This window comes from Lampetra planeri, chromosome 48 (assembly GCF_965212315.1).
Source record: "Lampetra planeri chromosome 48, kcLamPlan1.2.h2, whole genome shotgun sequence".
In the NCBI taxonomy this organism is placed as follows: domain Eukaryota; kingdom Metazoa; phylum Chordata; class Hyperoartia; order Petromyzontiformes; family Petromyzontidae; genus Lampetra; species Lampetra planeri.
In genome coordinates, this window is record NC_136154.1 from 437470 (window position 1) to 460937 (window position 23468).

A 23468-nucleotide genomic window follows, 5' to 3' on the forward strand; every position below is an offset into this window, starting at 1 on the left:
CCACACTCCCTGCCCCGCGTGGCCCTGTGGGAGCCTCGGTACCGATAAAGTTACTTTAGTTTTTACTGCGTTTTGTTGTTCCGACGACGACGTTCACGCACGGCACGCGGCGTCGTCGCAACTGCAAAGGGTTAAGTTCACGCTGGGAACATTTTCAACGGAGGAGGCAGCAACAACACGCAGGGTGATCCAAGTGCAGATGCCCCACTCATACCTACACCCCCCTCCCAACGCCCCCTCGGAATATTTTTTCAGACCGCAGGAATCCGATGAGCTATGAAGCTCTTCTTCGCAGATCTCTAGCCGTTCCACAGATGTCCTCTCCTAGCCCCCCCCACCTCCTCCCCGTACCTTTCCTCTCAGCAGCAAAGTGAATATCGCGCAAGCGATGGCTCGGGGCTACGGTACTGATTCAGAGGTCGCAAACGGGTTTTGATTCCTTACCCGTACCCGGCCGCACCAGCGTCGTAAACAGGTACCCGTACCCGGTATCGGGTACCTGATTGCGACCTCTGGACTGAGTGTTCGGAGATTTGTGAGCGGATGCCACCTTCGTCATCGGCCACGGTTCAGTCTACCGCTGGATGGGTACGTACTGTACGTACTATACGTACGTGTGGTGCCACAGCGACGGGGCCGCTCTGCCGAGCCAGGGAGCCGCCCGGCTTCCACCACCGCACTGCCCCCCATCACCCCCCCCCACATAAGCACGCACCCGCACCCACGTAGGGCCTCGTGGTCGGGTCACCTACCCTGAGTTTTCACCCGAGGACCCCCTCGGGGGTTACCCCACGGTTTCTCAGGGCCAGGGAATTGGACAGGACCCTTCCCAGGCAAAGTAACACTGCGGCGCCGTGGGCGGATTTGAGATCGCACGACCACGGCGAGCTCAGAGAGCCCCGCAGTTAGAAACGCATACAAACACAAACACGGGTCAGCAGGGCAGATAGCTGGGATCAGGACCCGGGGCGACTGATTGGTCGAAAGGTCAAAGGCCGGCGGGATCGCAAAAGAGCGGGAAATCCTAGGCTCAGGATTGGTCGAGAGACCAAGGCGGTCGGGACGGGGGCGCCTAGCCTTTGATGTGAATAGTTTAAAAGAAAACGCAGGGGCAGTAGGGAACTCTCTTCTTCTGGAGTTTTGACACGGAGTCAGCGACGAGGGAGTCATCGGGCGAGCCGCTAGATTGTCTGCAGGACGATCTGAGCGCCGCAAGGTCACCAAGAACTACAGACGGTATCGTATTACGCGCCTTACAACACCTCAGAGTGGAGAGTAGGATCAGTAGGAGAGGGTTAGTTCGGGGTAAGGACGAGTAGGAAAGCGGTTTAACAGAGAGCGCGGCATAGAATAGGGCTGCACGCCACCAGAGAGTGGGTTAGAAGCGCCTTGCTGGCCCGCACACACACACGGGTGGCTCGGTGGGTTAACAAGGGCTAATAAAATCTCGAGCGTAGTAACAAAACCGTGTTGTTGGGTGTTTTTGAACGTGGTATTAGCGTGCACTGCATTCGCGGGTGTGTGGTCGTTGTATGCGTAAAGGCCGTGGTCTCTGTACGATTGTGCGGGTACGGAGGTGTGTGTGTTAACGCCCGGGGAGAGCACTTTTGTGTGTTGGCGTGCCTACGCAGCCGTGTGAGAGGAGAATCGTCCTTGTACGATACTTGTGTTGACGTGCACGCGCGAGTGCGGGAGGGGACGAGTCGTCGTGTCGGCGTGCGCCCCGCTCGCGTGTGCGAAACCGCGGTGCGCAGTGAAGCTGTTAGCTTTGTGCGAGCTTGCGTGTGCTCGTTACTTGCGTAAAGTGCGGCGCGGTGGTGGGCCCCTGACCCCCAACCCCGCGGCTCGAGCGCGTAATCGGCTGCGCATTGTTGTACGGTTTGTCTCGCGCGCACGGCGGCGGCGGCGGCTTGAGTCGTTGTGTCGGCGTGTGCCCCGCTTGCGTGTGCTCATTACTTGCGTAAAGTGCGGCGCGGTGGTGGGCCCCTGACCCCCAACCCCGCGGCTCGAGCGCGTAATCGGCTGCGCATTGTTGTACGGTTTGTCTCGCGCGCACGGCGGCGGCAACTTGAGTCGTTGTGTCGGCGTGTGCCCCGCTTACGTGTGCTCGTTACTTGCGTAAGCTCTCGGCGTGCGTAATCGGCGTACCCCAGGTGCGCGATCGTAACGTGAGCGGCCAGCGCGGCGCAGAGCGGCGCAAGAGTGGGTATCGCGTGTGGAGCTGTGTGTGGGTGTGCGCGTACGTAATTAACCATGCCTGCTACGCGGACTCGCGGTGGAGGGGAATCCTCCGGCGACGGCTCCCACACCATGGGTGAGGAGCCTAGCAGCGGTTCGCTTAGCAGCGGGGGGGGCGATTGATGATGTTAGCCCGGCCGTTAGCATTATCGAGGGAGGGATTTCGGGGGCTAGCGACCCCCACATACGTCTCACGGGGCAGGGCTACGAGACGGCACGCGGTGTGCATGGAGACCGGCGGGAGACGTGCAGACTGGGGTGTCTGTAGGTGGATCACCCTGCGGTGCCCCCCTCTAGGGTAACAACAGTACAGCTCTGCACGGGGGACTCTGCACACTCAACAACAACAACCGCCATTCGCCACTAAGTGGCGGTGACGTCACCACGACGCTTGTGCCAGGCCATGTGCACCCTGAGGCCACGTGAAGTGTCGAACGCCCGCTGGCAGGAGGTCACGGGGCAGACCCAGGTGCCACGGGTCGACTGACCGAGATGACCGAGATGACTGGCTGATGCACCACCTGTGCCCCCTACTGTGCCAACTTGCTGTGCTTTAGCCACCCGGCGCTCCGCTCGTTGTTGTGAGCGTCGCTCCTCCGCCCTCCGTTGTTGTCGGAGGGCGACTGCCTCCACACACACAGGGACCCACAGGTGATGGGGGTGGGGGGGATACGTGCAGTGGTTGGAACCTAGAACTCCGCACTTGCAATCGAGGGGTGGCCGGGTCGGTTTAATCTCCCACCCCCCACAGAGTGTGAGGCAGGTGTAGGAGGGTTCGTAGGTTTCCGTGTTCACATTCAAAATCAGTTTCAAGAGTGGCACAGCCTCGGCTAATCACGTGGCCTGTTGTTTAAAACTAATTCACAGCTCGGCGCTGTGCGCTTTTTGCTCAGGATGGCTGACTTTTCTGTTTCCACGGGAATGAGAAAATGCATTCTGGCCGGTGTGTGTTCTCTGGTGTCCGCGAAGAGTTGATGGGTCTGCAAACGCCTTCTCACACACGGTGCACTTGAACGGCTTCTCTCCCGTGTGTGTTCTCTGGTGACTGTGAAGAGTTGATAGCTGTACAAACGCCTTCTCACACACGGTGCACTTGAACGGCTTCTCTCCCGTGTGTGTTCTCTGGTGGCTGTGAAAATGTTGTAAATGTGCAAACGCCTTCTCACACACGGTGCACTTGAACGGCTTCTCTCCCGTGTGTGTTCTCTGGTGCCTGTAAAGATTTGAGAGCAGTGTAAACGCCTTCTCACACACGGTGCACTTGAACGGCTTCTCTCCCGTGTGTGTTCTCTGGTGTTTCTTCAAGTTACCCTTGTAGTCTGTGCTGTATGGACATTGGTCACACTGATGACTTTTGTTACTGGGCTTAGTGGGGTGTCTCCTCTGCACGTGATGCTGTAGACTAGAGCGGCAGATGAACTGACGGTTGCAGGCAGGACACGGCAGCCTTGTGACCTCCACACCCACTCCACCTGCATCATACCAGAGGAACAAGACAAACGCGCACACACCAACACCGAGACATTAACTCTCTTGCACACGTGTGTGTGTACATACAAAGGTAAAGGTCCCCAACAGCCATATCAGACTGTTGGGCAAGTGCTGTTTGCGAGTACCTATGAAGGCCGGCATGGCACACGAGGGAGTAGGTGGCCAACAGCAGGCCCGGCCGCCTTTGTCTCTCCAGTGGCGATGTTTCCACGTTTAAGCTAGGTACTCATTTGAGGCTGAGTCAGCCTAGGGGAGGCCTAAATATTCACCACTGACGTTGGCCGTGAGTGGGAATCGAACTCAGGTGGCCGGATTCGTAGTGCAGTGGGCTCCATTATATATACACACAAAGACGAAGAAACCCCGTATAGCCTGTATATACTTTTGGGACAAGTGCTGTTATCGGGCACCTACAGTGAGGGAAAAAAGTATTTGATCCCCTGCTGATTTTAAAAAATGCAAATCAATTTATAACATTTTTGACATGCGTTTTTCTGGATTTTTTGTTGTTGTTATTCTGTCTCTCACTGTTCAAATAAACCTACCATTAAAATTATAGACTGATAATTTCTTTGTCAGTGGGCAAACGTACAAAATCAGCAAGGGATCAAATCCTTTTTTCCCTCACTGTATGAAAGCCAGCATGGCACATGAGTGGGAGGGTGGCCAGCACCACACATGGCCGCATTTGTCTCCCCAGTGGCGATGTTTACTACTACACACCACACCAGTTACTCATTTGCACCTTATCAGTGTGGGTGGTGCCTATCATCTCTGGTGAGTGGTGGCTATCATTTCTGGTGAGTGGTGGCTATCATCTGTTGTGAGTGGTGGCTATCATCTCTGGTGAGTGGTGGCTATCATCTCTGGTGAGTGGAGGCTATCATCTCTGGTGAACGGTGGCTGTCATCTCTGGTGAGCGGTGGCTATCATCTCTGGTGAGTGGTGGCTGTCATATCTGGTGAGTGGAGGCTATCATCTCTGGTGAACGGTGGCTGTCATCTCTGGTGAGTGGTGGCTATCATCTCTGGTGAGTGGTGGCTATCATCTCTGGTGAGTGGTGGCTATCATCTCTGGTGAGTGGAGGCTATCATCTCTGGTGAACGGTGGCTGTCATCTCTGGTGAGCGGTGGCTATCATCTCTGGTGAGTGGTGGCTGTCATATCTGGTGAGTGGAGGTTATCATCTCTGGTGAACGGTGGCTGTCATCTCTGGTGAGTGGTGGCTATCATCTCTGGTGAGTGGTGGCTATCATCTCTGGTGAGTGGTGGCTATCATCTCTGGTGAGTGGAGGCTATCATCTCTGGTGAGTGTTGGCTATTGTCTCTGGTGAGTGGTGGCTCCCATCTTTGGTGAGTGGTGGCTATCATCTCTGGTGAGCAGTGGCTTCTATCTTTGGTGAGTGGTGGCTATCATCTCTGGTGAGTAGTGGCTATCATCTCTGGTGAGTGGTGGCTATAGTCTGGTGAGCAGTGGCGAGTCTCTGGTGAGCGGTGCTCACAGTGTTCCTCGCTTGGTGGAGGCTGCACGGGCTGCAGGTCTCTGGCGGTGGCCCTGGGAGCCATCTCGTTGCTGCTGCTGCTGCGGCGTCGCGAGGGCCCGGCCTCGCAGGCGATGCCCAGCTCCTGGGCGAACTCCTCGCCGTACCAGACCAGCAGCTCAGAGCCGGGCCCCACGGCACGGAACGTGCGGTAGTAAATCTGCCCCCGGTGCTGGAAGGCCACCAGGTTCTGCTCCTGCTCATTCCTCGCGCAGTTGACGAACCTGCGCGGGCAGACGCGGGGGCGGGGTGGGCGCCGTTAGCGAGCGCCTATTAAGGGCCGGCACTGGGCGCTACGTGGGGGTGGTGTGGCTGGAACCACGCTCCGTACCGGGTGCTCATTTGATGCAGAGTCGACCAAGGGGAGGCCCAGGGTTGGTCTCTGTGTGTGGTGGTTCTGGTCTCTGTGTGTGGTGGTTCTGGTCTCTGTGTGTGGTGGTTCTGGTCTCTGTGTGTGGTGGATCTGGTCTCTGTGTGTAGTGGTTCTGGTCTCTGTGTGTAGTTGTTCAGGTCTCTGTGTGTAGTGGTTCTGGTCTCTGTGTGTAGTGGTTCTGGTCTCTGTGTGTAGTGGTCGTGGTCTCTGTGTGTGGTGGTTCTGGTTTCTGTGTGTGGTGGTTTTGGTCTCTGTGTGTTGTGGTTCTTGTCTCTGTGTGTGGCGGTTCTGGTCTCTGTGTGTAGTGGGTCTGGTCTCTGTGTGTAGTGGTTCTGGTCTCTGTGTGTAGTGGTTCTGGTCTCTCTGTGTGGTGGTTCTGGTCTCTGTGTGTAGTGGTTCTGGTCTCTGTGTGTAGTGGTTCTGGTCTCTGTGTGTAGTGGTTCTGGTCTCTGTGTGTAGTGGTTCTTGTCTCTGTGTGTAGTGGTTCGGGTCTCTGTGTGTAGTGGTTCTGGTCTCTGTGTGTAGTGGTTCTTGTCTCTGTGTGTAGTGGTTCTGGTCTCTGTGTGTAGTGGTTCTGGTCTCTGTGTGTGGTGGTTCTGGTCTCTGTGTGTAGTGGTTCTGGTCTCTGTGTGTGGTGGTTCTGGTCTCTGTGTGTGGTGGTTCTGGTCTCTGTGTGTAGTGGTTCTGGTCTCTGTGTGTGGTGGTTCTGGTCTCTGTGTGTAGTGGTTCTGGTCTCTGTGTGTGGTGGTTCTGGTCTCTGTGTGTGGTGGTTCTGGTCTCTGTGTGTGGTGGTTCTTGTCTCTGTGTAGTGGTTCTGGTCTCTGTGTGTGGTGGTTCTGGTCTCTGTGTGTAGTGGTTCTGGTCTCTGTGTGTGGTGGTTCTGGTCTCTGTGTGTAGTGGTTCTGGTCTCTGTGTGTGGTGGTTCTGGTCTCTGTGTGTAGTGGTTCTGGTCTCTGTGTGTGGTGGTTCTGGTCTCTGTGTGTGGTGGTTCTGGTCTCTGTGTGTAGTGGTTCTGGTCTCTGTGTGTGGTGGTTCTGGTCTCTGTGTGTGGTAGTTCTGGTCTCTGTGTGTAGTGGTTCTGGTCTCTGTGTGTAGTGGTTCTGGTCTCTGTGTGTGGTGGTTCTGGTCTCTGTGTGTAGTGGTTCTGGTCTCTGTGTGTAGTGGTTCTGGTCTCTGTGTGTAGTGGTTCTGGTCTCTGTGTGTGGTGGTTCTGGTCTCTGTGTGTAGTGGTTCTGGTCTCTGTGTGTGGTGGTTCTGGTCTCTGTGTGTAGTGGTTCTGGTCTCTGTGTAGTGGTTCTGATCTCTGTGTAGTGGTCCTTAAGACAAAAATCACCTCATCCAGTTTGATTTAGATTCATCCTGAGCATCAACATATTCACGATCCTTTTTGTTTTTGTAAATCTGAAACACACATAAGCACACGAGCAGATCCACGGATAATTAATGTGAGTTGGAATGTAAGTTGAACTTCTTTCGTACCGTACGTAGCCAACCGTGCTGATCGGAGGTGCGGGGGAAGGACAACAAACTAAACACTAAAAGCAGTTCTAAAGAAATGCATTTTCAATCTACAAGATTTAAAAGTGCATAGCTCCCAGATGCTTCCTAGCATTGGAAGGAAGAGCCTTCCAGACGGCTGCAAAAGTGCATCTGAAAGCGCCGCGCCATGCGGTGACCACCGTTTTTGCTGTGTGTTACAAGTTGAAATTATAATTACGTTAATTTTTGGGTCTCTCTGTGATTCTGGGGGTCTCTCTGAAATTCTTTGGGTGAGTCTCTAGGTCTCTGTACGAATCTATGGGTCTCTGTGTGGGGCTCTGGGTCTCTGTGCGAGTCTCTAAGGTATCTGTGCGAATCTATGGGTCTCTGTGTGAGACTGTGGATCTCTCTGTGCGATTCCCTGAGCCTCTGTGTGAGTATATGGGTCTCTCTGTGCGAGTCTCTGGGTCTCTGCCTGAGTCTGTGGGTGACTGTGTGAAGCTATGAGTTTCTCTGTATCTCCTTCACGAGCTTCCTCTCCACACACACGATGATGATGTAGGAATAGGAGGAGGCTGCAGCAGTGGCAGTGGCAGCAGCAGCAGCAGCTCACCAGCCAGCAGTACTCGCTCATGGGGTTCTCCTCAGACACCTCTCCCTGGTAGGGCCCAAACATCACCTCCTTGGGCAGCTTCTTCCTGTTGCTCCACACCCCGAGGCCGGCGCCGGCGATGGAGGAGGCGCCGACGGTGAGGCCCTGGGGCAGGCTGAGCCGGGCCCTGTTGGCCACTCCCGGGGCCACGGCCGCGTCCGCGATGAACTCTGGCGGGCCGTGCACGGAGCACTCCCCCAGGTAGAAATCCCTGCACAGCTCGCAGACTGAGAGCCACAGCAGCAGCGGGAGGAGGGTGAAACGCAGTAGCAACAGCAGCAGCAGTGGCAGTGTGAGAGAGTGAGAGGGTGAGGAGCGCTCCAGACAGATGCCTCCCTCCCTTCCCTCTCTGCATGGGGAACTTCTTTAGCTCGCTCATCGGAGATGTAATCCCTGTCACCCTCCCTGCTCCCTCCCTGCATCCCTGAGTGAGGGAGCAAAAGAGAGAGAGGTAAGTGAGAGTACGAGAAAGGGAGCAAGTGAGAGGGAGAGAAAGGGGGAGAGAGTGAGAGGGAGCAAGTGGAATATATCGAGTGAGAGCGTGGGAGCAATAGAGAGAGATAGGTGAGAGTGTGAGAAAGGGAGAGTGTCACATATTGAGAAAGAGAGTGTGAGAAAGTGACTGTGTGAGAGAGAGTGTGAGAAAGTTAGAGTAAGGGGCCGTCCATAAATGACGTCACGCACCTGGGAGGGGGGGGGGGTCAGACATTTGTGACGATGTGTGACGAGGGGGGGGGAGGTTGAGAAATGTGACGTCACATCAAAATGCGCAACTTTAAATAAATATAAACAACACGTTCTACTTAATTAAATAGACTTTTTAATAAATGTTTCCTCCTACAACATCAGAGTGCAGCGCCCCATTAAATACGCACTATGATGACAATAGTTTCAAGCGATTTGAAGCAAATTAAATGTTCTTTTGGGTGGGGTGCAGAGCTTTGTGACATCACATTTAAGGGGGGGTCTGACTTTTTGTGATGCCGTGTGACGATGGGGGGGGGGGGGTCCAAAATCGTGTGACACCATTAATGGATGGCCCCTAAGAGAGTGTGAGAAAGTGACAGTGTCAGACTTTTTTGACTTTTAAACAACTTTTATTGCCGCCAGCAGCAAAAGCACCGGAGGCGATTTCAATATGAAATACAGTCACCAGCAAACGAAAGAAAACAAACGTTACATATCGTTACAAATCCACGTGCTGTAGTGCTGAAAGCACTGCACACAACACAAAAGAAAAAAGTCACGTGGTTGTGGTGTCATCGCGCACGCCACGGTGACGAGCGAGCGCTTTAGAAGGTGAACACGAGGGTGCCGTCCACGCTGGTGCAGAGGGCCTTTCCGGCTCCCCAGCGTTCAAATAATACGTGCACATCACCAACGTGTGTGTGGTACGCGTGCTCCAGCCGGGAGCCGCGCCTTAAGCAGGCCTCTGAACACTGGAAGCACAGAGCAGCCGTCAGTATCACCCTCCAGCATCTTTTTCCTCGTTCTGTACACCGCCATCTTCGCTTGCGCGCAGGCGAAGTTGGCGAGGTCATGGCGCTTGTTTGCCAGGTAAGGCACTCCATATACGAAGCTGCTGTTGTAGAAGGGCACCCTCAGTTTCCTGAAGATGTCCCCCAAAAGGCGGAACATTGGCTTGAGCCGCTGGCAGTGTAAGTATTGGTGGGGCAGATCCTCCCTGGCACCACAGGAAATGCACAAGTCTGTTACCCCTGGCGAGATTCGGCTGAGCCACACGGCCGATGGCAACGTGCAGTGTGCCAACCTCCACTGGAGGTCACCGCAGCGTTTGGCTACGGGAGACTTGTACATTAGTTTCCACTGAGGGGCGGCTGCTATGAGGGGAGAGAAATGGTCTCTCCATTTTGTGTCCGGTAGGTCGGCCAGGTCCCGGGAATGCATCGCCTTTACGCAGCACGTGTAGAGCGCTGTGTTTGGGGCACTCTTGAGGGGCACGTTGCTGCAGCTTCGGAGCTTCAGGAGCTTGCCGGAGTCGCTGTGACCATGGGGCTTGGCGCAGGAAAAACATAACTCTGGGAAAGAGGAGGGTGGGGGGGGGGGCCGCCACCATCCCCGGGTGCTTCCAGCTTAAGGCGCAGCTCCTTCATGGCGTGGAGTACGTCACGCAGCAGCTTCTCCCCAGCGAGCAGAACAAGGGCTCGTTCAGGAACTGCGCGAGGTCGTAGGGCGCGCGTGTTCTGCTCCACTCGAGGCTCCGCCACGCGTCCAAGAGGCTCTGGTGATAACTTGGCAGCCTCGTGTAGTCGACCAGGCTCAGGTCCATCAGGAAAGGCTCCTTTCCGTACCCCAGGCACCCCCCTGCATTTCTCAGCAGGGCGAGGGCCGGCGACTTCCAGGGTAGATCCTCTCGGTCGTACAGCAGCCGTCTGACAGCCATGAGCCTGAAACTTATGATCCTGGCGGTGACGTCCACCAGACCCTGGCCGCCCTCGCTCACCGGCAGGCAGAGAACGCCCGGCCTGAGCCAGTGCTTCCCGTGCCAGACGAAGTGAGCGAGTGAGCGGTTGACTCTGGCGAGTAGCCAAGCAGGAGGCTGGAGGGCCTTGGCCTTGTGCCACAGCACGGATGCAGCCAGGGTGTTAGCGACAAGCACTCGTCCCCTGAATGACATCTGCGGCGCGAGGCGTGCCCATGTCAGTAATTTAGCTTCGATTGTGTCGGCTAGCTCGGTCCAGTTGTTCAGAGCAACATGTGGTTTCCCCAGGTAAATCCCCAGGTACTTGACTCCATCGTCCCGCCAAATGACTCCTCCTGGGAGTAGCACAGAGCGAATGCCGCCTTGCGGCCCTAAACACAGGGCCTCGCACTTGGGCCAGTTGACCCTGGCGGAGGAGGCCCTCTCGTACACTGCAACCGCCTGGCAGAGCGTGGATACGTCATGTGCGCCGTTGAGGACGACGCATATGTCGTCTGCGTAAGCCGAGAGTTTGACGACTGTGTTCTCAGGTCCCGGGACTTTGAAGCCAGACAGATTTCGTCTCAGGTGGCGTAGCAGTGACTCAATGGACAGGGTGTACAGCAGCCCCGAGAGGGGGCATCCCTGTCTGACCCCCCTCGTCACAGGGAAAGAGGCGCCGAGCCGCTGGTTTATCTTCAACAGGCTGGACGTGCCTGTGTACAGGAGCCTGACATGCGAGATGAAGGCCTGACCAAAGCCAAGAAGAGGAGGCCTAAGTCCATGTTGTGCGCTTCTGCAAGGGAGATTATGTCTCTGACCGTACCGATGTTGTCGTATATGCACCGGCCGGGGATGCAATACGACTGTTCCGGCAGGATCAGCTGACCTAGCACTGTCTTGAGACGGTTTGCCAGTACCTTGGAGAAGATTTTGTAGTCGGCGCACAAGAGGGAGATGGGTCGCCAATTCTCAACGAGCCGCAGGTCCCCCTTCTTAGGTAGCAGGGAGACCACCGCTCTCCTGCAGCTCTGTGGGAGTTCACCCTTCTGCAGGCTCTCAGTCAACAGTTGTAGTAGTGGAGGGCCAAGCTCATCCCAGAAGGCCGCATAAAATTCAGCCGGCAGGCCGTCAATCCCCGGGGCTTTACCAGCTGCGAGCCCTTTCACAGCGGTGTGGAGCTCCTGCAGGGTGACGGGGCTGTCCAGACGATCCCGCTCGGGGACTCCTAAGGTAGGGCCCCCGTCCAGTAACTCCCGGACAGCCTCGTCGTGTATGGTTTCGGCGGCAAAAAGTTGTGAGTAGAAATCCCTGGCGGTCTTGGCGATCTCGCTCTCAGATGTTGCTGTTTGTCCATCTGGGGTTCGCAAACTGGAAATTTTTGTGGTGTTGGCCGGTGTTTTGTTTAAGCGGAAGAAAAATTTAGAGGGAGAGTCCATCTGCGACAGGTGCTGCATCTTTTTGTGCACAAAAGCACGATGTGCCTGCTCGTCTGTGATGGACCGGAAAAGCCACTGCTTCTCCAGTAGCGTCTCACCCAGCTGCGTGTCGTGGGATGAGCTCAGCTCTGCCTCGAGTGCCAGCAGCTCGTTTTGCAGTTGGCGCGCCACCTCATTCTTGGCGGCGGCATGCTGGCTCATGAACTGCTGACAGAGAACCCTGACCTGTGCCTTTGTGTTGTCCCACCATAACTGGTGGGAGCTGAAACTTCCTTTGGCAGGCAGCCACTGAGCCCAAAAGGCTTTGAAGGTTTATCTGAAGTCGGTGTCATCAAGCAGCTGTACGTTGAGTCTCCAGTAGGCGCTGTGCTGCTCCGCTCTGGGAATTCGCAGCAGCACAGAGACCAGGTGGTGATCTGAAAAACCGGAGGGTACGATTTTGCTGTCCCCGAGCAGGTTAACGCTGCTGGCGTTGACGTACAGTCGGTCGAGCCTGGCAAGGCTTATCCTGCCTTGCGAGCCGCAGCGGCACCAGGAGTACTGCCGCTGGGCTGGATGCTGTAGTCGCCACACGTCACGCAGATCCAGTCTCCGCACGAGGTCGGCTAGCGGCCGTGCGGATTCAGGGTGAGGTTCGGCAGTGTTGCGGTCGAGAGCCGGGTCGAGGGTGCAGTTAAAGTCTCCCCCCACGACGGTGAGCACGTCGTCCACGTCGTCTGTCGCGAGTGCGTCCCGCAGAGCGCCGAAGAAGAGCTTCCTCTCGGGGGCCTTGCTCGGCGAGTACACGTTAAAGCACCTGAGGCTAGATTTATTCAGGACGAATTCCACAGAAATCAAGTGACCTTTGACGATTTCTTTGAAGGAGACATTCTCTGGTGCAAACCACGAACTGAGCACAATTGCCACGCCGGCGAGGTTGTCCTCGGCATGGCTGAAGAAAGCCCGGCCCCCTAGGAAAGGCTGGCGTTGGGCCTCCAGAGTGGCGTCGAGGTGGGTTTCCTGGAGGAGAGTCACATCTGCTTTGTGTTCCCTGACCAAGCGGCAGATCTGGTCCCACCTCTTGTCACTGCGAGCGCTGTTACAGTTCAGACTAGCAGCCTTAATAGCTGAAGCCATCATGTAGTTTTGTGGTGGTGATGGTGGTAGTGTTAACAGTAGTTGCGGGGGGTTGGGTTACTTCTGGGCAGAAATAAGCTCCTTCTTCGCCTTGCGCATGAACGCTTTTAGCCGGTAGCATTCCTGAGCTGAGAAACCCAAACTCTCGCTGTTACGGCAAGTTTGTTGGGACGTTGTGAGGAAAGCGGCGGGGTCAGTGAAATGGGCCCCGACCTTAACTTTACGCTTCCTGAAAGTTTTCTCGAGGAATTTTTGGATGCCCCCAGGTGTGCAATCGAACTTGCTGTTGACTTGTGAGCAGCTGGAATCACTCATGGTGTCTTCTCCTTCGGTCTCTGACACCTCGTCGTCCGAGTTCTCCAGCTCGTCATACTCTGACTCGGCAGAGGCCTCGTTTGCCGTTGGCGATGGCAGGGCCTCATTAGGAAGAGGGTGGCTGTCCTCTGGTAGTGGAGGGTCTTTTGCCCTTCCTTCGGGTGAGGTGAGCCGGCCTTCCTCGCCTTCCCGCAGTGTGGCGCCTTCAGGCGCCGCACCGTCTGGTGCATCCTCTTGCTCTGAGGATGCTGTGGCGGCGTTCGGCGGGGGTGTTGGCGGCCCTTGTCCCACCGTGCTGTCCTCAGGCGGGTCATCATCGAGCATGTCTTCATATTGACCCCCTGCAACGGCGTCTGGGATGGCGCTCGAGGGGGGCGGTTGGTCGTCCTGCTCTGCGAGTTTTGGGTAGGGCTCGTGATCGGCGGTGGCCGCGCGATTAGGGTTAGGGGCCGCGTGGCCTCCTCCGCCGAGGGCGGGCTTTACCCTGCGCTTGCGGGAGGTGACAAGGGTGAAGCCCTCAGCATCCTCGTTGTCGGTGGGCGGCTTTGTGCAACTGGCCGCCGCTTCAGCGTCCTGCTGTTGCAACAGCTGGCACTCGTGCAGTGGTGGCTGCTGCTGCTGTGGCTGTGGCAGCTGCGGCTGCTGCGGCTGCTCCTTCTGCGGTTGCTGCTGCGGCTGCTGCTGCTCCTGCTGTTGCAGTTGCTGCTGCTGCTGCTGCGCGGGCTGCGGCGACTGCTGCTGTAGCTGCTTTTGCCGGCGCTGCTGAGGCTGTTGTGGCTGCTGTTGCTGCTGGCGCTGCTGCTGTTGCTGCTGGCGCTGCTGCTGCTGTTGCGTGGCGTTTACTGCAGGCTGCATGTTTTTCCCTTTTGGTTTCCCCGTGCAGTTTGCACGGGCATGGCCGAAGCCACCGCACACATAGCAGCGTGGCAACGCGGTGGACACGTACACGGTGTAGGTGTATTCTTCCGCAGTGTACTTAAAGTTCACGTTGAGTTCCGTGTTGTTGCCGTTTAAAATCATGAATGTTTGTCTCTTAAATGACAAGACGTGCGCCATTTCTGTGTCCCGTGTGCACAAGGGCAGCAGAATTCTTCGGGACACAACTTTGCCGAACCGCTCAAAATCTCGTTGTAGGTCGGCAGTTTTGAGGAAAGGTGGTGCGTTGGAGATGAGCACTTTTCACGCGGGGGAGGAGAGGTGTGTCTATTGCACAAATATCTCCCCCCTGAAGGTGAGCCCCGTGGCGATGACACGTGCCACCATCTCCGCGTTGGTGAAGAGGACCACGTAGCCACGGTTCATGGGAGCCGCAGCGATGACGTTCCGCTTCCCCACACACTGTTCTGCAGCTTCTATCACGTCGTCCACCTTTATCTCAGGTGGCGGGAAGCAGAACAGTCCGTGTTGGGGGGTTCCAGGAACCTCCGGAACAGCATGGCTTGGCATTGCCGAAATAAATAAATAAATAGTTCAATAACCAAATAAATAACCTTCGTTAGCTGCAGGGATGAAAGGAGAGAACAAGACAAGAAGAAGATGGCATAAAATAAGAGTGGGGGGGGGGGGGGCGCAGGGTGGAGACAGGAGAGAGGGGGGTCAGTGAACAGGTGTTGTCACTAGCGTCCCGTGGCGTGACGGGTGCTGTGGGGGCAGGGAACAGCAGTGTGCAGAGAGAGGTTCAGAACAGAGCAGAGAGGAGAGGGGTGAGAAAAAAATAGCGATTTTTATGTTTGCAGTAAAGCAGAAGAATAGGAAGGATGTAAGAGAGGGGGAAGGAAAAGGTAATGGGGTGCTGAGCTGTGAGTAGGCCGCAGGCCTGGCGAGTAAACGAGTGTGATGAGAGGAGGAAGAGATAAAGAAGAGTGAGACAGAACGACCCTGTGTTGTTGGAGGCACTCACAGAGGTGGAGGAGAGAAGATGAGCACTCGATGGTGCTCGGAGATTTAGAGAGGTCGCAGGAAACTGCAAACAACGAAGTTAGGTGGGGCTAGGATGCGTACATGAAACTAGGCCCTCACTGGCAGGTAATGTTTCTCCAGGAGCACAGGTAGACACACCCTCTTCCCAGCATGCACCGAGAGAGAGAGAGAAAGTGACAGTGTGAGAAAGTGACAGTGAGAGTGTGAGAAAGTGACAGTGTGAGAGAGAGTGAGAAAGTGACAGTGTGAGAGAGAGAGTGAGAAAGTGAGAGAGAGTGAGAAAGTGACAGTGAGAGACTTTTGACTTTTGAACTACTTTTATTGCCACCAACAGCAAAAAAGCACCGGAGGCGACTCCAATACGAAAACCAGTCACCAGCAACCGAAAAGAAAACAAACGTTACATAATGGTTACAAATCTACGTGCTGTGGTGCTGAGAGCACCGCACACAACACAAAAGTCACGTGGTTGTGGTGTCATCGCGCACGTCACGGTGACGAGCGAGCATTTCAGAAAGTGAACACGAGGGGGTGCCATCCACGCTGGTGCAAAGGGCCTTTCCGGCTCCCCAGCGTTCGAAAAATACGTGCACATCACCGACGTGTGTGTGGTACGCGTGCTCCAGCCGGAGCCGCGCCTTAAGCAGGCCTCTGAACACCGGAAGCACAGAGCAGCCGTCAGTATCACCCTCCAGCATCTTTTTCCTCGTTCTGTACACCGCCATCTTCGCTTGCGCGCAGGCGAAGTTGAGAGAGAGAGTGAGAGAAAGTGAGAGAGAGAGTGAGAGAGAGCAGGGGGTCTCAGAAGAAGTCGTCGTCCTGGGGCTCCTCCACCTCGGTGTAAACTTTCCTCTCGCGCGGACGCAGGCCGTAGCGAGAGCGAGCGCTGCGCGACACCGCCACAGCCTGGGCGGAGGCCGGCGGCACGGAGGAGCCTGCAGGCAAACACGGCGAGATGTTGGCTACCTCTCCTGGTATACGGGAGGTCGTGGGTTTTATCCCGACCCTGACGAAGCCTGCTGTATATTTGGAGTCTGCGTGTCTCTCTCTCTCCTCCGTGGCGAGATGTTAACTCACTCGCATGGTCTACAGGAGGTCGTGGGTTCCATCCCGACTGTATAGTTTACAACATGTTACCCTATTTGTATTTTTGTATTTTTAGATTGTATATTACGGCTAGTTTACATTTTATATTGTACACTTATTCACAATTTTACATACTTTAGCCCCTTAGTATTAGTCAGACTTTGTAATTTTAGTATAGTTAGACTGTATACCACTTATTCCTACATGTTGAATGTATGCACCTTCCGGCCATAGTAAATTCCTTGTTTGTGCAAACTTTCATGGTTGCGTGGATTTTTCTCCGGGACCTCCGATTTTTTCCCACGACATTTAGAATCAACGTCACGCGTTGAGAGTATTTGGCTGCTATAAAAATGTCCACGCAATGACGATGATGACAAGTCACTTCGTTGAACTCTCATTTGTGATAGCCAGGTCGCTTCTGAAGAACAGCTACACAGCTCAGTGCGGCTTACCCTGGTAAAATAAACATCGTTTATGATAATTGTTTATTTACCCTTCTATCTGGCAACAAAACTGACACCTTTTTTACAAGAAGTCATGTTTGCATAGACCACAATACCTGCAGTCATAATGCAAACAAAAAACATAACTCTGATAATGTGCACTGTCCTTGTTGCCAGATAGAAGGGTGAAAAAACAATTATCATATCTTTTACTGGCAAATGAGGTTCCAATGGTGTAAATGCTTACCCCGAGCTCTCATACTCTGATGGTGCATTGTCTTTGAGTTGTGCGCCTTTTGGCGTCATCTGGTCCAACCCATGTGAGACTAGGCTCTAAGGAAAGCTGTCTCGGGTGTGGACCAATCAACTTCAAGGACAGTGCACATTATCAGAGTTATGTTTTTTTATTTGCATTATAACTGCAGGTATTGTGGTCTATGCAAACATGACTCCTTGTAAAAAAAGGTGTCAGTTTTGTTGCCAGATAGAAGGGTAAAAAAACAATTATCATATTTTTTACTGGCAAATGAGGTTCCAATGGTGTTAACATCGTTTAGTTTATAGGCTGCATCAGTACCAGCAGCAGCACTGACAGGAGCACATGTAGCAGTAGCATCAACAGCAGTGGCGAATTCCATCAGCAGTAACAGAAGATTGCGGAGTTCTGGTGAGAATAGAGGGGAGCGTGGAGTTCCGGTGTGAATAGAGGGGAGTGTGGAGTTCCGGTGAGAATAGAGGGGAGTGTGGAGTTCTAGTGAGAATAGAGGGGAGTGTGGAGTTCCGGTGGGAATAGAGGGGAGTGTGGAGTTCCGGTGAGAATAGAGGGGAGTGTGGAGTTCCGGTGAGAATAGAGGGGAGCGTGGAGTTCTGGTGAGAATAGAGGGGAGCGTGGAGTTCTGGTGAGAATAGAGGGGAGTGTGGAGTTCCGGTGAGAATAGAGGGGAGCGTGGAGTTCCGGTGAGAATAGAGGGGAGCGTGGAGTTGCGGTGTGAATAGAAATCACTGCTGCAGGCTACGCACCTCCACGTATCCTCTGGAGCGCCACCCTCAGGGCCTCCTTGCAGGCGGTGGCTCTGCGCTCCAGCCTGAACATCGCCATCCTGGCCTTGTGCACCTCCCTCAGCTCAAATCCCCTGAACTCCTCCTCCTCCTGCTGCTGCTCCTCCTCCTCCACGCCCTGCAAGATGCTCCACACGTGCTCCAGGGCTTCCGCTTTAGTCTGAGCGGAGGGGACGGTGGGGTGCGGGGGCGGAGGGGGTGTGGGGGCAGAGTTGGTGCGGTGACCAGCGGTGGCTAGGAGATGTTAACTCCCTTGCCTGGTACGCAGGAGGTCGCGGGTTCGATCTCGACCCTGACACCTCATCGGTTTCCTCCAGTACAATATATATTCTAATTCTGATATTCTGATTCTGTACGTCTGATTCCATACATCAAGTAGAACCATGCCGTCATGCTGAACCTCGGTGGGTATGGCAGGCCAAGCCTCTTCACAACTAAACTAATTAATAAACTAATTATAATAATAAGCCCAAACGTTGTGTAATAACAGCCACAGAGGGTTCACGTGGGGATTGGCTTGCCGGTCCTGCTCGTAGCCAATAAGGGTTGAGATAGGGACCATGGCCCATGCGTCATCATGACAGGCCATCAGGGGGATGGGCTTAGCCATTCGGGGCCCCAGCTAATGGGGAGCCGGATGAGGGGCGTGGTCCCGGGATTGACAGGGAACCATCGAGAATGGTCGGAGCTGTCCATGGATGATTGGCTGGGGGAACCACGTGACGGAGGTGTTAAGAGCGAGGGGAGGAGAACGATCGGGAGCAGACTGGAGCAGGAGGAGAGCAGGGTCACGCGCGGACGGGGCCAGGGGTTGCCACGTGCGCGGCGGGGACTTAGTGGGTGGTCTGTCCTCTCTCCGTTGTCTGCCAGCAACGGAGAGTGAGTGAGCAAGGTGTATCGTGAAGTGAAAATAAAAAGGACCGATTCCGAAGCCGTCTCCTGAAGGATTATTACAGTTGTACCAGAGTGACATGCAGGGGGGCATGGTGGCTAGGAGATGTTAACAACCTCTCCTGGTACGCAGGAGGTCATGGGTTCGATCCTAACCCTGACGCCTGCTGCTGTATATTTGGAGTCTTCGTCTTTTTTTCTCTCTCCCCATGGTGAGGCGAGTTAGGGGAGGCACAGTCTCACCTGTTATACTCCAATGGAAAAAGTACAAAATAATAAAGTAAAAATTAAGATTTTTCCATTGATCTGTGTTACGTTATTTCTGTATGATTCCAATCATTTTGATAGTCAAAATCGCCAAATTTGCGGAGCTCCGCTGCAAATACAGGGAGACGAGAGGTGAGGCAGCGACGAGCTCAGCCTCCCCTCTGATTGCGCAACCCCTCAGAAACTGGATGGAGCGCGGGCAATAAGCGCGTGCCTGTTACTATCTCTCTGTAATGATTGGAATTATACAGAAATGACATTTATAACACAAATCAGTGGAACATTTTTTTCACTTTCGTAAGGGGCCGTCCATAAATGACGTCACGCACCTGGGGGGGAGGGGTGGTCAGACATTTGTGACGATGTGTGAAGAGGGAAAGGGGGGTGAGAAATATGACGACACATCAAAATGCACAACTTTAAATAAATATAGACAACACGTTCTACTTAATTAAATCGACTTTTAAATAAATGTTTTCTCCTACAACATAAGAGTGCAGCGCCACATTAAATACGCACTACAATGACAATAGTTTAAAGCGATTTGAAGCATGTTTTATTTTTTTTTTGGGGGGGGGGGGGGCAGAGCTTTGTGACGTCATATTTGAGGGGGGGTCTGACTTTTTGTGACGCCGTGTGACGAGGGGGGGGGGGGTCAGAAATCGTCAAAAATCACGTGACGTCATTTATGGACGGTCCCTTACAGCTATTTCCATTGGAGAATATGACAGGTGAGGCTCTGCCTCGCCTGCCTCCCCTGATCGCACGTCCCTGGTATAGCAGTGTTTAGTAGTATGTATGTACGTTGAATTTCTTTGGAACCGTACGTAGCCAACCTCGCTAATGGGAGGTACGGGGGAAGGACAACAAACTAAAGACAACAACAGCAGCAGCAGCAGCTGTAACGAGAGGAGTGCCGTGCGCTGTGCACAGAGACCTTGCGCTTGCTGGGAGCTGCCCTCGCGTGAGACTCTCCCACGGTGGCCCAGCGTGAAGCAGCCCCCTTGCCTCCTCCTGCGTGAACACACGCACACACGTGAACACACGCACACACGTGAACACACGTGAACACACGAACGCACGTGAACACACGCACACACGTGAACACACGTGAACACACGCACGCACGTGAACACACACACACGTGAACATGCACACACGTGAACACACGCACACACGTGAACACACGCACACACGTGAACACACGCACGCGCGTGAACGCACGCACACACGTGTGAACACACAGACACGCATGAACATATGCAAAGACAAAGATCTCCCGTATAGCCTTAACAGACTGTAGGGGCAAGTGCTGTTAGTGAGCACCTATGAAGGCCGGCACGGCACACGAGGGGATGGGCGGCTAGCACCACGCCCGACCGTCTTTGTATCCCCAGTGGCGATGTTTACTACACACCACTGCACCGGGTACTCATTTTGAGGCTGAACCGACATAGGGGAGGCCCAGGACCGGTTCAGATCGTCATCACTGGTGTTGGCCATGAGCGGGAATCTAACTTGGGTCGCCGGGTTCATAGCGCAGATTACTAACCGGTTATACATGTAGGATTTCGCGACCAATATTATTATTAATTAAGGTTTTTTTGGGGTATATCACGTAAATATGAATATATCGTTAAACCCGTCACCACCCGACGCAGCCAATCCGTAAGGTTTGTCAGGTAAACAAAACGTGCCAATTAGTTACAAGTTCAGCACTAACCGGTTGTGTGTTGGACAGTAAACCCACAACATTCACAATTCGAGTATGGTACTGTGACGTTCTACTGGTGATTACAACCAGCTTCATCAAGCGAGTCTACAGGGGTCTCTGTGTGAGTGTACAGGGGGTCTCTTTGTTAATCTAGAGGGGGTCTCTGTGTGAGTCTACAAGGGTCTCTGTGTGAGTCTACAGGAGGTCTCTGTGTGAGTCTACAGGGTCTCTGTGTGAGTCTAAAGGGGGTCTCTGTGTGAGTCTACAGGAGGTCTCTGTGTGAGTCTACAGGGGGTCTCTGTGTGAGTCTACAGGGGGTCTCTGCGTGAGTCTACAGGGGGTCTCTGCGTGAGTCTACAGGGGGTCTCTGTGTGAGTCTACAGGGGTCTCTGTGTAAGTCTACAGGAGGTCTCTGTGTGAGTCTACAGGGTCTCTGTGCGAGTCTAAAGGGGGTCTCTGTGTGAGTCTACAGGAGGTCTCTGTGTGAGTCTACAGGGGGTCTTTGTGTGATTCTACAGAGGTCTCTGTGTGAGTCTACAGGGGATCTCTGTGTGAGTCTAGAGGGGGTCTCTGTGTGAGTCTACAGGAGGTCTCTGTGTGAGTCTACAGGAGGTCTCTGTGTGAGTCTACAGGAGGTCTCTGTGTGAGTCTACAGGGGTCTCTGTGTGAGTCTACAGGGGTCTCTGTGTGAATCTACAGGGGGTCTCTGTGTGAGTCTACAGGGGGTCTCTGTGTGAGGCTACAGGGGGTCTCTGTGTGAGTCTACAGGGGGTCTCTGTGTGAGGCTACAGGGGTGTCTGTGTGAGTCTACAGGTCTCTGTGTGAGTCTACAGGGGGTCTCTGTGAGTCTACAGGGGGTGTCTGTGTGAGTCTACAGGGGATCTCTGTGTGAGTCTACAGGGGGTCTCTGTGTGATTCTACAGGGGGTCTCTGCGTGAGTCTACAGGGGGTCTCTGTGTGAGTCTACAGGGGGTCTCTGCTTGAGTCTACAGGGGGTCTCAGTGTGAGTCTACAGGGGGTCTCTGTGTGAGTCTACAGGGGGCTCCGTGTGAGTCTACAGGGGGTCTCTGCGTGAGTCTACAGGGGTCTCTGCGTGAGTCTACAGGGGGTATCTGTGTGAGTCTACAGGAGGTCTCTGTGTGAGTCTACATGGGGTCTCTGTGTGAGTCTATAGGGGGTCTCTGTGTGAGTCTACAGGGGTCTGTGTGAGTCTACAGGGGTCTCTGTGTGAGTCTACAGGGGTCTCTGTGTGAATCTACAGGGGGTCTCTGTGTGAGTCTACAGGGGGTCTCTGTGTGAGGCTACAGGGGGTCTCTGTGTGAGTCTACAGGGGGTCTCTGTGTGAGGCTACAGGGGTGTCTGTGTGAGTCTACAGGTCTCTGTGTGAGTCTACAGGGGGTCTCTGTGAGTCTACAGGGGGTGTCTGTGTGAGTCTACAGGGGATCTCTGTGTGAGTCTACAGGGGGTCTCTGTGTGAGTCTACAGGGGGTCTCTGCGTGAGTCTACAGGGGGTCTCTGTGTGAGTTTACAGGGGGTCTCTGCTTGAGTCTACAGGGGGTCTCAGTGTGAGTCTACAGGGGGTCTCTGTGTGAGTCTACAGGGGGCTCCGTGTGAGTCTACAGGGGGTCTCTGCGTGAGTCTACAGGGGTCTCTGCGTGAGTCTACAGGGGGTATCTGTGTGAGTCTACAGGAGGTCTTTGTGTGAGTCTACATGGGGTCTCTGTGTGAGTCAATAGGGGGTCTCTGTGTGAGTCTACAGGGGGTCTCTGTGTGAGTCTACAGGGGTCTCTGTGTGAGTCTACAGGGGTCTCTGTGTGAGTCTACAGGGGGTCTCTGTGTGAGTCTACAGGGGGTTTCTGCGTGAGTCTACAGAGGGTCTCTGTGTGAGTCTACAGGGGGTCTCTGCGTGAGTCTACAGGGGGTCTCTGCGTGAGTCTACAGGGGGTCTCTGCGTGAGTCTACAGGGGGTCTCTGTGTGAGTCTACAGGGGGTCTCTGTGTGAGGCTACAGGGGTGTCTGTGTGAGTCTACATGTCTCTGTGTGAGTCTACAGGGGGTCTCTGTGAGTCTACAGGGGGTGTCTGTGTGAGTCTACAGGGGATCTCTGTGTGAGTCTACAGGGGGTCTCTGTGTGAGTCTACAGGGGGTCTCTGTGTGAGTCTACAGGGGGTCTCTGTGTGAGTCTACAGGGGGTCTCTGCTTGAGTCTACAGGGGGTCTCAGTGTGAGTCTACAGGGGGTCTCTGTGTGAGTCTACAGGGGGCTCCGTGTGAGTCTACAGGGGGTCTCTGCGTGAGTCTACATGGGTCTCTGCGTGAGTCTACAGGGGGTATCTGTGTGAGTCTACAGGAGGTCTCTGTGTGAGTCTACATGGGGTCTCTGTGTGAGTCTATAGGGGGTCTCTGTGTGAGTCTACAGGGGTCTGTGTGAGTCTACAGGGGTCTCTGTGTGAGTCTACAGGGGTCTCTGTGTGAATCTACAGGGGGTCTCTGTGTGAGTCTACAGGGGGTCTCTGTGTGAGGCTACAGGGGGTCTCTGTGTGAGTCTACAGGGGGTCTCTGTGTGAGGCTACAGGGGTGTCTGTGTGAGTCTACAGGTCTCTGTGTGAGTCTACAGGGGGTCTCTGTGAGTCTACAGGGGGTGTCTGTGTGAGTCTACAGGGGATCTCTGTGTGAGTCTACAGGGGGTCTCTGTGTGAGTCTACAGGGGGTCTCTGCGTGAGTCTACAGGGGGTCTCTGTGTGAGTCTACAGGGGGTCTCTGCTTGAGTCTACAGGGGGTCTCAGTGTGAGTCTACAGGGGGTCTCTGTGTGAGTCTACAGGGGGCTCCGTGTGAGTCTACAGGGGGTCTCTGCGTGAGTCTACAGGGGTCTCTGCGTGAGTCTACAGGGGGTATCTGTGTGAGTCTCCAGGAGGTCTCTGTGTGAGTCTACATGGGGTCTCTGTGTGAGTCTATAGGGGGTCTCTGTGTGAGTCTACAGGGGTCTGTCTGAGTCTACAGGGGGTCTCTGTGTGAGTCTACA

The 23468-nt window shown here is 54.5% G+C and overlaps 1 protein-coding gene across 1 annotated transcript; it reads right to left on the bottom strand.

The window, feature by feature from the left end:
* Window positions 1–2952: 2952 nt before the first annotated feature.
* On the bottom strand, window positions 2953–15196 carry LOC144733786 (PR domain zinc finger protein 14-like). Its single transcript, XM_078615804.1, has 5 exons — window positions 14966–15196; window positions 7735–8000; window positions 6976–7043; window positions 5231–5493; window positions 2953–3710 (listed from the first exon to the last, which is right to left on the bottom strand). The coding sequence occupies exons 2-5, from the start codon at window positions 7795–7797 to the stop codon at window positions 3100–3102; spliced, it is 1005 nt and encodes a 334-aa protein (XP_078471930.1). The 5' UTR covers window positions 7798–8000; window positions 14966–15196; the 3' UTR covers window positions 2953–3099.
* Window positions 15197–23468: the final 8272 nt, after the last annotated feature.